The sequence below is a fragment of the Arachis ipaensis genome, chromosome B7 (assembly GCF_059453495.1).
Source record: "Arachis ipaensis isolate K30076 ecotype BB chromosome B7, ASM5945349v1, whole genome shotgun sequence".
Taxonomy (NCBI): domain Eukaryota; kingdom Viridiplantae; phylum Streptophyta; class Magnoliopsida; order Fabales; family Fabaceae; genus Arachis; species Arachis ipaensis.
Window position 1 is genome coordinate 26,535,986 of NC_142442.1, and position 14,292 is coordinate 26,550,277.

A 14,292-nucleotide genomic window follows, 5' to 3' on the forward strand; every position below is an offset into this window, starting at 1 on the left:
TTTCCATCGTTCTCGTTGATCCTCTCCCATGGCCGTCACTGAAGCTCTCCCGTCTCCCTCACGTTGCTGAACCTGTTCCCGTTTTCAGGTTCATCTTGTAAGGGGTCGACGGAGCTATAGTAACAGAGACTCATAGGCAAAGATGAGTTATTATGGTCCTCTTTTCTCAAACTTCATATGTTTTCAAATTTTTAAATTTGGCATAGTTCTAAATTTTGATTATGTAAATTATTCTTGTAATTATTGGCAATAGTAAAAAAAATTAGTTTTTAATTTTTCCAAAACTACCCATAACCTTTGCTATCTTTTTCCCTCCAACATATCACTAAGCAATTGAAGATTGACCTACATCACTCATAGTTTGCTTCTTGTCCTAGGGTTAACTATTTCTATTAGGTTACATAATGGATCCATACATTCGAATGGCAACATTGTTTTAATGATTAGGCAGTGATTTTATTGTCCTAAACAAATTGTTACCATCTACCTCAATTAAGTGCAGTCCAGTTTAGAAACCTAATATAATATGTCATCAAAATCTGAAAAATCTTGTCAAAAACATTCACATAATGGTTGATGTGTTTAATAGAGCTAAAGTTCTGGGAGAGATTTGTCATTTTTTAATCGAGAGGGTGCATATTGTCTAAATTTAAAGTGGATAGGAGCTAAAAAATATTTTACTTACAATTAAATAATAGTTTTCAATATTAAGATTAGGAGATATAATGCATTATTTAAATAATTGTATCAAATATACACTAAAATCAGCCACTAATATAAAATATATATTAGAATATAAATACATATTAAAAATAAATTAAACAAAATATGTATTTATATAAATATATACAATTATATAGTAGCAGTCTAGCTGATTTTGGTAGACACATTATTTAAAAGAAAATCAAAGGATCGAAAGGCAACAAAAAGGGACGGGGTTTAGGGACGGGGTCATGCTACCATGCTGAAGTGAAAAATTTTCAACATCTACTGAAATGAGGTGGATACTTCTTTATGAAGGATGCGCGTTAGTGTTGATGTGATAGGGGGAGACACGGACTGAGTGGTAGTTGTAGCACCCAGGAATTTGTTGAGTGTTCTTAGGTAATTAGGTGAGAAAGCATGTTTAAATTAAGTGCTTAACCATTTTTTTAATTTTGAAAAAAATTGGGTTGGTCATTTTTTTTGTAGTTGCGCTTTTTTTGCTAGATAGATGGATTGGGCTGATATTGCATGGGAATGATCCAATATTTAAAAAAAAAGAACAACAACAACAATCTTTTTCTAGTTCTATGTTACTTTTTATGAAAGCAAAATTGTAAATAGAGAGCAATGAGCAGTGAGCAACCAAATAGTCCCTTTATGAGAAGAGGCTTTGTGAGAGGTAGGACAGCACGCCCACGCGGACTGAGAGAGGAGAATTGAGGAGATGAAAAAGCTAATCTGAGAAACAACAAGTAGGTCAAGAAAGCGACGGAAGGAGCGGGATACACAGAAAGTCAGGTGCTTGTTTCACGTGTGGAGGAATGCATAAAAGAGGAGAGTCTAGAGAGACAAGAAGCTCATGGAGGCCATAACAGCAACCCTCAGCCTATGAAAGATAGAACTGGTCCAAAGCCCACAAGTCAAACAAGATCCTTTGCACAAGCAGTAATGACAGGGAAGGATAGAGGGCATAGAACAACTACCCATTTAAAAACCCCTAAAGAGAAGAGTGATAAGAAAGAAGAAGAGGAAGCTAATGAGGTAACTATCGAAAGAACTCCTAATGGCATTTATAACTTAATTATTAGTAAAGTTTGTAATCTAAACTTAGAGAGGAGTGGTGGGATTCCATCATAGTGAAATTATTGGGGAGGAAAACATCCCTTCTAGTTCTTAAGAGAAGGTTAGAAGTCATGTGGAAAAAATGGGTAGTTTTGATGTTATAGATATAGAAAATGATTTTTTTTTGTCAGATTTTATAACTCAGAGGACTTGGACTTTGCCTTGATGGAGGGTCCTTTGAAGGTCCTGGGTCACTATCTGACTATAAAGTTATGGAAGCCAGATTTTAATCCCATGACTTCATCTATTGATAATATTATAGTGTGGGTGAGACTTCCTATTTTGGCTATAGAGTATTATAATAAGAAGGTTTTGGGTATGATTGGTAACATCATTGGAAGAACTTTGAATGTGGACACAAACACTTCTCAGGTAGCAAGAGAAAAGTTTGCATGGATATGTGTTGAGGTAGATCTGGAGAAACCTCTTGTGTGTCAATACTTGATTAACGATATTCTCCACTTGGTAGAGTATGAGGGGTTACACTAAGTCTGCTTCAAATGCGGCCGTGTGGGGGCATGAAAGGGAGACATGCCTAGAGCTGAAACGGGCAGAAACAAAACAACAAGGTGTTAATGGAGAAGACAAGGTGGCTGAAAAAGATAGAGATAAAACTGTCATTCCTTAAAAAGAGAAGGGTAAAGAAGGCATTGAGGAGCCAATAAGTCCTTATGGACCCTGGATGTGGGTACAAAAGAGTATACATTGCAAAAATTCCACAAAAGAGGGGGAAGGCACAAGTAGTGGAGCAAAAAAATGTACAAGGACGTGAGGTAATGGAGAATGGAAAAGTGGCGCAATCGCACTTTGCAGGACTCCAATACGATGAAGGAGGAGAGAATGTTTCCCCTGATCATGAGACTGTGATAAGCAATGATCTAGTAGTCCCTCCACCTATTAATGGTGTAAATGTTACTAAAATGAGTAGAAATAGCAATTTAATATCTGCAGAGAGACAGTCTAAAAAAATTCTAACCACAACCAAAACATCCCACTAAAGCCCAAACCCAACCCTAGAACAACAAAAAGAACCTAGCTGCCCTAGGTCAATCATGTCCAGTTTTGGAAAACAACTCTAACCTTCAAATTGGCCCTAATAACCAGCAATCCACAACAGAACAAAACAATGACTCCATTATGAAAAACTAAAGACCCCTTATTTCTGCCACTAATCAGCAACATTCTTAAACTATAATAAACCCCACCATAGTTTCTTCCAAGCACCAACAACTGGCATCTCACCCTAAACCCAATATGCAAACCGATAATCACCCACCTCACTACCCTTAGAACTGGACGGTTATGTCACAGGAAGTACCACCTCAGTCAATGGAAGTGGTAGACACATCCCCATAAGACATGAAGACAAATATACCTTTGGATCTGAAATCCCTAGACTTTGGATCGCTTAATTCTGAAGATTTGATTAAAGCCATGGTGCAATTTGAGAACAAACAAGATATTATTTACCAGCCTGAAGAAGAGCCCCAAGTTGGGGAAGAGATGCAATGCTCCTAAAGGACTGTCTGACCCTGCAACTGATTCAAATGTTCTTCTAACCTTGCTTGGATAGAGTATTTATGTTCTTTTGTTCTTATTATGAAGTGCTTAGCATAGAATGTTAGAGGGTGTGAAAATAAAGCTACTATCTGCACTCTCAAAGAAATCAGAAACTAATACTGTCCTGATATTACAATGTTATTTGAGACCAAATGTAGTGGAGAGTGAGCTAAGAAAGTAATTGAAGATATGAGATATAGATATTGCATATTAGAAGAAGCGGATGGATTTATACGGGGTGTCTGGATTCTGTGGAACTCTGACAATTTCTCTATAAAGGCCACCCTTACCCATTACCAATTCATTCATTTGGGGATTATTGACTACTGAAAAAAGGTCTAGTTTCTCACTGCAGTGTACGCCAATCCCCACATGCACCTGCAAATAAATTGTGGCAAAAACTAAAGAAAATTGCTGCTGGTATGAAAGACGCATGGCTACTCATGGGTGACTTTAATGACATTACCAATGAGAAAGAGAAGAAAGGCAGAGATAGGTCAGATTTACATGCGTGTAGATGATTCCAAGAAAATATTGAAGATTGTAGAATTATGGACTTGGGATATGTTGGCTCTAAATTCACTTGAATTGGAGGGATCAGAAATGATATAGACAGAGTCTTTGAAAGAATGGATCGTGCGTTCGCTAATCCAGAATGGTGTACCACCTTCCCATATGCTGTTGTTAATGTCTTGCCCAGAACTCAGATCAACAACCCCAGTATGACTTGCTTGGACCTTGGAAGATTTGATGCGGGGGAAAAATCTTTTTGTTTTGAAGCTTTGTGGAAGTCACATGAGAATTTTGGAGGGCCAATAAAGGAGAATTGGAGGACTGATATGGATGTCCCCATAGCACTCAACTTGACAGAAAAATTAAAGAAATGAAATGCTGAAGTCTTTGGGCACATTTTCAAAAAGAAGAGACGTCTTCTAAATCGGCTAAGAGGCATTCAGAGTTCTATCAATTACGCGAATAATATTTTCCTCAAGGAGCTAGAACGAAATCTAAAACATGAGCTGGAGACAATCCTTAATCAAGAAGAGATTTTTTGGCTACAAAAATTGAGGCAGTAGTGGATAGTTGATGGAAATCGGAATACTAAGTATTATCATACAAAGACAATTGTGAGAAGAAGAAGAAATCAAATTGTTAAGCTAAGAGGAAATAGTGGGCAATGGATTGAGGATATAGAGACACTCGAGACTCATATGTTGGCCTTTTATCAAAGGCTATATTTGAAAGATGAGAAGGATAGAAACCACCTGAACACTATGACTACTTTCCCAAAATTGGAAGATGATCAAAAGAGAGCGATGCTACAAATCCCTATCATGGAAGACGTTAAGACATCCCTATTCAATATTGGGTTGCTAAAAACTTCGGGAGAAGATGGGTATCCAGCCCTTTTCTTCAAGAATAATTGGGAAACACTTGGAAAATCTTTGGTCAGGTTCATTACAAAGTTTTGGAGACAACCTGCTGCCATTGAAGGTGTAAACCAAACCTTGCTAGCTTTGATACCGAAAAGTCAACAATCTGAATTCATCTCCCGGCTTCGCCCAATAGCCTTCTGCAATGTCACTTATAAGTGTCTTACAAAAATTTTGGTGGAAAGGTTAAAGCCCTTGCTTAAGGATCGAATATCCTCGTGCCAAGCCAGCTTTATACCTAGGAGAATTATATAGGATAATATCATCATTGCTAAGGAGATGACTTATGATATGCAAAAAATGAAGGGAAAAAGAAAGTTTATGTCCTTGAAGGTTGATTTCGAAAAAGCGTATGATCGCTTAAATTGAAACTTCATTAAACATGCCTTGGAAGAATTTGGAATTCGTAAAAAGATGACTGACATAATCGTGGCTTGTTGAATAGTCAATGTAAATGCTAAAATTTTATATTATGCATGTAGAATCATAAAACATGTAATTTAGTCATGCACTCTTTATAATGGTATTATATAAATTTATGAACTGACAACGGCGTAAAAGTTACATAATTTGAAGGAGCAAATTACAGTGCCATTTGGTGATGCTGCACACAATATCACTTAATTTATCATATTTACACTGAATTTTTTAAAAAATACATATGTTGATTGCTAAATATCATATATCCTAAATCTCAAAAGAACTGTACCTTTAGAAATAAAATGTCTTATAGAATATTACCTAACCATAGAAAAAAGTATTGCCATGTTTTGAGAAACAATCCACATTATCATATTGGAAGCCTTTTTGGTATGTCACAAATGATTTTGACTATTTTAAAATGCCAAGTACGGTTCGGTAGGTGCCTAGATGGTAACAGCCTAACAGGTTTGTTATTAAACAAAACTCAAAATGATATAAATGTCTATCTACTTGGTGATAGGTGGACACAAATAGGCAGTCCATTTTTTAGTGTGAGCTAATAATTTCAGTTTATTCATTAGGCCACAGTTTGGGCGGCTTAATGGGTAGGTGATTTATAACTTGCAAATGGGCCTTGTAGAATTGATGTGTTATTAGATCATGGTATTATGCTTATCCAGATTGAGTAGGGCAAAAACGGTGAGTTAAGCCTCAAAGTGGTCCCTGAAGTTGCACTAAAACCTCAAAGTAGTCCTTAAAATTAATAGTTACTCAATTTTCTCCTTAAACTTGCACTCCGAGACTCATATTAGTCCCTAAGACGCTTTCTTTTCATCGGAACCCTGAGAATGACGTCGTTTTGTATTTATTTAAAAAAAAAAACACCCTCCCTTTTCCCTTCTCCTTTCCCAACCCGAGGCTCTTCCCCTCCCCCTTCCCCTTTTCCTTTTCCTTCCCCAACCTGAGGTTCTTTCCCTTTCCCTCCTTCTTTCCCTTTCCTTTTCCCTTCCCCCTTTTCCTACTTGAGACCCTTTCCCTTCTCCTTCTCTCACAGCAACAAAGATGAATAAAAATTAGAATTTGAAAAGCACGCCAACAAAGCTAACCCCCAAAAATATAACAACAAAAAAATAATTGCGAATTTGTTGAAAAACAACAGATCACAACCACTGTCTCTGCATCTTTTTTTTTTTTTGACAAACTAGAGGGAGAGGTTGGGGGGACGTGTTCTATGATTGATGATGAGGCCGAAGGGAAGGCGCGGGCCAGCGGCGCAGGTGGTGGCAGCGGTGGCTTGTCTTGCGTGAAGGGAAGGAGAAAAACAAGGAGAAGAAGAACAGGAGGAGGAGGGAAGAAGAAGGGGTCGTGGGGTGGTCTCTAGGGTTGCTAGCGGCTGGCAGTTTGGGAAGGAACGATAGAGGGAGACATCGCGGCGGTCTAGGTTCAACGGCAGTGCTAGGGTGGTGGCAGCCGGTAGCGAGCTTGTGGAGAAAAGGGGTTGGCTTCGGTGGTCCTGTGGGTTGCGCCGGTGGTCCACAACAGAGAAGTCAAGGAACAAAGAATAAGGGGGAAAGAAGAAAAAGAGAAAAGGAAAAGGGGAGGGCCAGAGGGGGAGGCTCTAGTTTTTTTTTTTTTAAGAATAAAGTATCGTTTTTGTCCCCCAACGTTTGGGGTAAGTCCTATTTGTGTCCCTAACGTTTAAATCGTCTTATTTGTATCCTTAACGTTTATAAAAGTGATTCAATGTTATCCTACTATCAATTATACTAACAAATTAGATTATATTTTTCAATTATTCTCACTTGAATGTATTCATTCTCAATTAGGTCTCACTTGGATGTGGTCGATTTTAATATTATACCCACTATTTGTGTTTAGATTCAATTATGTCCCTAGAAAAGTGAATTATGTAAATGTTGTAGGAATTAGTTTCAACATTTGATGAGCTATTTTTTGGAATAGATCATCGATTCTATCCTAGACATTTGTATTCTAACTTCAAGAAGAGATTTTTAAAACTCAAACTAAAGCGCTCATGATGTGTAATTGACGGTAGGATAACATTGAATCACTTTTACAAACGTTAGGGATACAAATAGGACGATTTAAACGTTAGGGACACAGATAGAATTTACTCCAAACGTTGGGGACAAAAACGATACTTTACTCTTTTTTAAAATACAAACGACGTCGTTTTAGTGTTCCGATGAATGGAAAATATTTTAGGAATTAGTATGAGTCCCAAAGTGTAAGTTCAAGAATAAAATTGGGTAACTATTAATTTCAGGGACCACTTTGAGGCTCGAGTGAAACTTTAGGGACCACTTTAAGGCTTAACTCCAAAAACAGTTTAGGTAATTTCGCTAAGGTGGAGTAGGAGAAATGTTAGAGGCGGCGTGACCTTTCTAGCATGAATCGCCAGGATGCTGTGTGTTCCGGTTGAGAGTGATGTCAAAGAAGCTGAGTGAAGCTGGTGTGAAGTGTATTTTGTGAAACTCTAATTTGGACGTGTACAGAAGCACAACAAAAGTGGCACATGAGTTTGATATATTTTGGTCGGCGATAGGTTGTCAGCCGCTCCAGCATCAGTTTCCCTTTCCTCCACCGCTAGGACCAGACTCCATAACTTCCTCTAAAGTTCGAAAAACATTATTGTCATATTTGTGACCTTCATTAGTATTATTGTTTGAGCTTGATGATGATGAATCTAGGAACTCAGCCCCCATTGGCATTTCACTCGAATTATGCAACCTTAAATTATTATTAACTAGTGGACGAGCCATCACATGCAGAATGCTAAGATTGAAAAAAGTCATAATAATTAGAATAAAAGCAAAGGCAAAAGATTGGTATTTGTTGCCCTGTGATGCACGGACATGCGAATTTTAAAATCTTATAAAATAATACGGGGACACACACATATATATATATACACACACGGGGACACACACACACACACACACATATATATATATATATATATATATATATATATATATATATATATATATAAAATATAAAATATTTTTTAAATAAATTATAATAATATTTTGATATTTTATTGATATTAAAATATAAATTAATTTTTTAACTATTTTTAATATTTTATTTTAATTATATAAAGTATTTAAAATATTTTTTGTTTTAATAAATAATATTATACTATTTCTAAATTTATTTTAAAAATATATGTTAAGAATAAGATTGGACACGCTGACACGTGATGGTATCTAGGTATGTCCAAACGTGTTTGGAGAAAAAAATTTTATTTTTTATTAAGACAGAGTTGAACATATACGTGTTGAAAAATGTCGTATTCAAAATGTATTTAATACGCATACATGATAACTTAACAAAGTATCCGTGTTTCATAGGTTGCCACCCATGATGACAATGCAAGGGGGGTGTGGTTAAATTCTAGAAAACCAGTGCTTTTTTTCTATTTATCTAATTGCTGTCTGCTTGAGTTGCTAATTCTATTTATAGTGATTTAAAAGCAGATTGGGTATGGGATAACAAGTTCAAATTTTTAAAGTGCATTCTAAATTATTTGCAAATGACCACAACAATAACATTTTTTTTTGGTGAAACAAAAACATTTAACTTACAAAAATAATTCTTTTCAAATCAGTTGCTCAAATGATCCACCGTAATAAAAACAAGTATGACTTACAATTCTTGGCCCAGGCAATAACAAACCCAACACCTTCTTCCACAACGTTATACTTGGGCCACACAAGAAACCTATCTTGGCCCGCTACACTGAACGGCTGACACAAACCTCAGCTCAACCTGTCCAAAAAAAAAGCTCAGCTCAACAACAATGGCCAGGTCTCCTCCATGTCTCCTTAAGAAGCTGCACCTTCCAGGTAAATTAACGTTCCTCCTTTTTGGATACTCGAGTAACCACACACAAGAATACATTTTTCTATGGTGCACCTATGCTTCCACCCACTCGATCAGGACCATTCACATTTTAATATGTAATATCTCAACGGTACATAGGCGTGGCATTTCGGAATGCCAATAAAGTGACTTTCATACCTGAAAATTTTCCTATTATATGTAGGGGAAGCAACTATTCTAATAAAGATGCCAAAAAATATTTAAAAAATATGACTTATTTGTTTAGCCATATTTTTTAAATAAAAATAACACTTTTATAACATATAAAAATTAAATCCTACAATTTATTGTTCAAAAATTAAAATAAAATATCTTCACATAATGACAATCATAAAATTTTTATTGGAATAACCACCTTGAAGAGAATGTCCATTCAGTGGCACTACACTCCATAGACATTTTAATTTATTGTTATCTTAATCTTGTGAGAGTAACGTTATAACTCTATCACACAAACACACAACACCCGCCAATTTTATGATTTTTGGAAGCAACAAAATGGAAAGTTGGAAACAAACCAAATTATCGCTAGGAAATTAAATAACATAGTAAAAGAAAGAAAAGAGAGGATAGTGATAAATAAATAAAAATGCAAAAGTAAGCTTCAACTAGACTTGGAATAATTAAAAGATTAAAATAAATAAATAACTAGATAAATAAATAAATAAATAGTAAATAACTAATACAGATGTCATATGTAATTAAATATTCAAATACTTTGACAAAGTACAATAAAATTACAATGGATGATTGTTGAATCATAATTCAAGAGGAGTAAAGCATGTATTTAATTCTTCTTTTGAACTCTACGAAGAGTTTATGAAGCTTCTGCCAGCATCTGAATTCAACTCTTCATAGACCTAATAAAATGAACCATAAAAAATTAATAATAATAGAAACCAAAATGAATTTTCTTTTAAAAAAAAAACTAACAAAGAGAACATATTTTATTTTGTTTTATTTTCTCTGAAACTTCATTGGAGAGATTGTATTATTTTCTATCTATATTTGTTGCAAAACATGCATTATAATAATTTTCTAAAGTCACTATAGACATAGTTCACAAAATTATTTTCTGAATCTATAAAAGAGAATTATACAGAGGAGCTTTATGAGAACAAAATTATTTGGTTTCTAACATGTTTCGCCAACTCCTACAAAGTAATATACATAGGAAATACAAGCTTAAATGAAACAACTAGCATTACACATACCAGTTTCTCGTGAACTTGCTGGAAAGCCTTGCAAAATCTCTCGGCCTCTTCTGGACCAACCTGTTTCGAACATTAGAACCGAAAAGATGAGTCTCAATCTAAGTTTTCTTGAGAACTTGTTTAACAGTCATTGGAAAATGACATAAACAAGTTCTATGAAACATCACCATCCATATTATAGATGAGAGAGGGATTGTGAGGATAAGGAGAAGAAAAAGGGAGAGAGGGTAGCCGTGGCGGCGCGGGATTGTCGATGGTGAACAGAGAAGTAGGAGGAGAAATATGGCTTCATGGTTTTGGTTCGGTCAAAAAGAAGAAGAATGATGGCAGTGGTGGTGCAGCGAAAACAGAGAATGGTGGTGGATGTTGGTGATGATGGTAGCTAAAAATGGTTGAGAGGAGAACGAGAGAATGCAAAGAATGGTTGTAGATGTTGGTGATGATTAGGGGCCGGGTTGGGATTATACTCCTATTGAAGGAGACTTTGACGGAAGGGCCAGAATGTCTAACGGAAGTAATGGCCAGAATGTCTAACGGAAGTAATGGATAGGGGTCGCGATGAGATTATGCTTTCGTTAAGGGGCAGAAAGGGATTTAGTGAAATTGTTAAGGGCCGTGGTGAGATTTCACTCTAAGAAAAGAGAAAGCTGAAAACTGAATATAGGTCACGTGTAGAAATGTTGATTAGAATGTTTCTCTACTACTACAACAACAAAAGCCTTATCACATTAGGTTAGAAACATGTTCTCTCCTCTCTGTACAAAATCGATAAAAATAAAGCCAACCAAAATAGAAATTTTCAATTGAGGAAGGAAAACAAGTATACTAGCTCACGGTTGCTACGCAAGGCCTCAGCTTATCCAAAACAGCTCACAAACGCCCACTTAGAAGTTCGTATAACCAGCTTCAAACTTTAGAGTGTTTTTGTATGTATTGAAAAGTGAGGAAGGATTTAAATCACGGCTCAAAAGAAAGTCCTCAATAAAAATATTACATTATTCTTCCTTTTTTACAATTTTGACAGGAATGCTAATTCTACTTTTTGTGTGTGGAGAGAGAGAGAGAGAGAGAGAGAGAGAGAGAGAGAGAGAAAAAGACAGAGAGAGAATAGGCATGCATATAATTGGCTAATTGCAAACAGGTTAATTTCTTATTACCTTCTTGGCAGCCTCTGACTTCAGCTTGCTCCAAAATGAATCTGTAGGTTTAAAGAATTCACATAAGAAGGACAAAAATTTCAAAAGCATAACACAGTAGATTGTTACAATTTACAAGTATTACAGAAAACATTTCAATGAACTTTGATGCTCATTCTAGACAGTTAAAGTTGACCAAAATATTGCAAAGATAATAGAGAGGTTAAATTTGTTCAATAACAAAGATTATGTGTGATACTCACGTGGGTTATTTCCTCGGTTCTCAAAATTTATATCCCTTTCATCCCATGCATCTTGCCATTCCCTATGCTGCAGCGCCAAATAAGTTAGCAACCATTACATACATGTTCAAAAGAAGTCAACAATGCACACAGCAGCTCCAGCACTATTACCTCATCCTTTGCACATCCAGAAGCTTGTCCGGACAGCCGCCTAGATAATGTTTGTTCGGCCTGAAATTTAACAGGTTTCAATTTGTTAGCTGAATACATTCTCAAATATAGAATGGCCTTAGTACGTTATATATTTAAGCTATAATATCGAAATTGGGTTCTAGGCCATCAAGTTCCTCAGTATACTTTGGGAATCATGAAATAATATAATATGCTAACCATTCAAATATGTAAAAAAATTTTAAGGAAGATGAAAAAAAACAACCCAAGATACTGCCAAAGTGCCAATGTCTCACTCTCACATATAACATAACGGAATGGAGAAAACAATGGTGATTTTTCCAATAACATCATCTGATATAAATCAAAGAGAAATCAAATAACAACATAACATGAACCGTTTTGCAATGCAACTGCCTGGACAAATCCTCCTAGCATCAGCTGGTTGATCTCCATGATCCAGACGGATCAGAAAGGAAGATTTACTTCTAAAATAAGGTCAAGCAGAAAGTTGCCAGAAAGGGAACACCGAACACCATACGTGTGAATTCTCCACTCATCAACCTCAGATATATAAAGCCTCTAGTCTAGTGTCTAGTTGAACTTAAAAGTTCAAACTGGCTGCCTTGTTATCTCATTAAATCTCTTTTGCATTAACTAATATTGAATTCCCCCTCTTAACCCCGGTAAATATGTCATGTTTCTTATAATAATCAAATCACTCAATTCATGTTTAGGGCCTTCTTAAGATCCCACCCTACACCCCCACCTATTCTTTGTGGACAACCATGTTTTACCAAAACAGAGAACAAAAAATAAATAAATAAAAAATAAAAACCATAGCATCCGCCTCAAATTTCCAAACTAGTCACACACTACGAATACTTCAAATTCCAAAACTCTCTTAAAACCTAAGTAAAAGGCAAAAGGGCATATCACTGCATTAGATAGAAGCAGCAAGCAAACAATCGAAAATCACGAAATGACTCACCGAAAAATCGAATCATTGAGCTAAAAGCGAAGTGAGATTGATTATGCAGCGCAACATGGATTAAAAAAAAAAATCAATGAGACGGAGACATTACAAAAGCATAAACCCTAAAAATTCATGTAAAAAAGAATCACAAGAGGGGAGAGAGAAAGAGAGAGTACACAGTAATCGCGAGAACGAACAACGGGGAAGAGTTGGAGAAGGCGTTGAAATTCAGCTTCGTCCATTGTTGAACACTATTGAGTGAGTCTGACGAAAATGTGAAACCTTTCAAGCCTGAAGGAGAAAGACACACACAATAGGAAGCACAGTGAAAATATTATGACTAGCTCAAATTAATTAATTAAATTAGTAAAAGTTTATAACACATTGATTTAGGCTCATTTTTTGGATATTAGAATGGTGTGTGTTATGCTAAGTCATGGAATTGAGGGGTGTTATACAGTGGTTGTGACTAGGGGTGTCAAAAATTTCCAGGTGGCGGGGATTTTCGCGGAGACCACCCTGAATGGGATTCTATTGGTGGGAAATTTTTTCCGTGGGGATGGGGATGAGGAGCAAAATTCTCTCGAGACAGGCGCGGGGATCTGAGCGGAGATCCCCGCCCCATCCCGATAATTTCCTGAATGTTTAAAATTTCTTAAATAACCTTACTTTATTTCTAACATAGGTGGGTTTTTTAGTAATTTCACCAATTAAAAAATCCTAACCCTATTATTCCGTCTTCCCTACTCACTGTGTTGTATAATTTTGATTTTCTCTCCTTCTATGTATCTAAAGCAATTAGACATATAGGGTTTATAATTTTGAAATAGTTAGGGTTTGATTTTGAAATAGTTGCTTGATTTTCTCTCCTTCTATGTATCTAAAGCAATTATGATTTTTCTTGTTGAGTATGCTGACCATCAAAGAATACTTGATGTTAAAAACTATATCTTATTGTTTTTTTTAGAATGGAAGTTGTATTTTAAGATTTTATTTTATGGATTATAATTTGCTATGTTGTATTTCTGGACTTATAATCTTGGATAAGATATGTTTGTGTGTTTGTAATAGTATTTTGTAGTTTGTTTTTTATTTTTTTGATATTTTTTACTATAATTTTTATATGAATGTTAAATATAAGAGGATGGAGAATGGGTCCCCGCGGGAAATATGGGGAACGCGGGGAATGGGGATGGAGACAATTATCCTCCATGGCGGGGATCGGGGCGGGGATGGGGATTAATTCTAGGGGCGGGGACGGGGAGCAGGGAGGCATCCCCCCCCCCCATGACATCCCTAGTTGTGACGGCTCTTGTTTTTAAACTTAGAAAAGAGAAATCATGTCCGTTTTTTGTTGTTGTGAAAAATGGAGGCATAGGTAACGTTTAAATTTTTGGTAAGTGA

The 14,292-nt window shown here is 36.0% G+C and overlaps 1 protein-coding gene across 1 annotated transcript; it reads right to left on the reverse strand.

Moving 5' to 3' along the window:
• Window positions 1–9,758: 9,758 nt before the first annotated feature.
• Window positions 9,759–13,339, reverse strand: LOC107609839 (uncharacterized). Its single transcript, XM_016311884.3, has 6 exons — window positions 13,065–13,339; window positions 11,913–11,972; window positions 11,763–11,829; window positions 11,521–11,561; window positions 10,364–10,423; window positions 9,759–10,009 (listed from the first exon to the last, which is right to left on the reverse strand). Exons 1-6 carry the CDS (start codon window positions 13,128–13,130, stop codon window positions 9,956–9,958), a joined length of 348 nt encoding a protein of 115 aa, XP_016167370.1. The 5' UTR covers window positions 13,131–13,339; the 3' UTR covers window positions 9,759–9,955.
• Window positions 13,340–14,292: the final 953 nt, after the last annotated feature.

Coding starts and splice junctions, on each gene's coding strand:
- LOC107609839 (XM_016311884.3), bottom strand. CDS start 13,130: ATGGACGAAGCTGAATTTCAACGCCTTCTCCAACTCTTCCCCGTTGTT. Junction 11,973..13,064: donor TTCGTTCTCGCGATTACTGT/GTACTCTCTCTT, acceptor GTTAAATTTCAG/GCCGAACAAACATTATCTAG. Junction 10,424..11,520: donor AGTCAGAGGCTGCCAAGAAG/GTAATAAGAAAT, acceptor TGTTCGAAACAG/GTTGGTCCAGAAGAGGCCGA.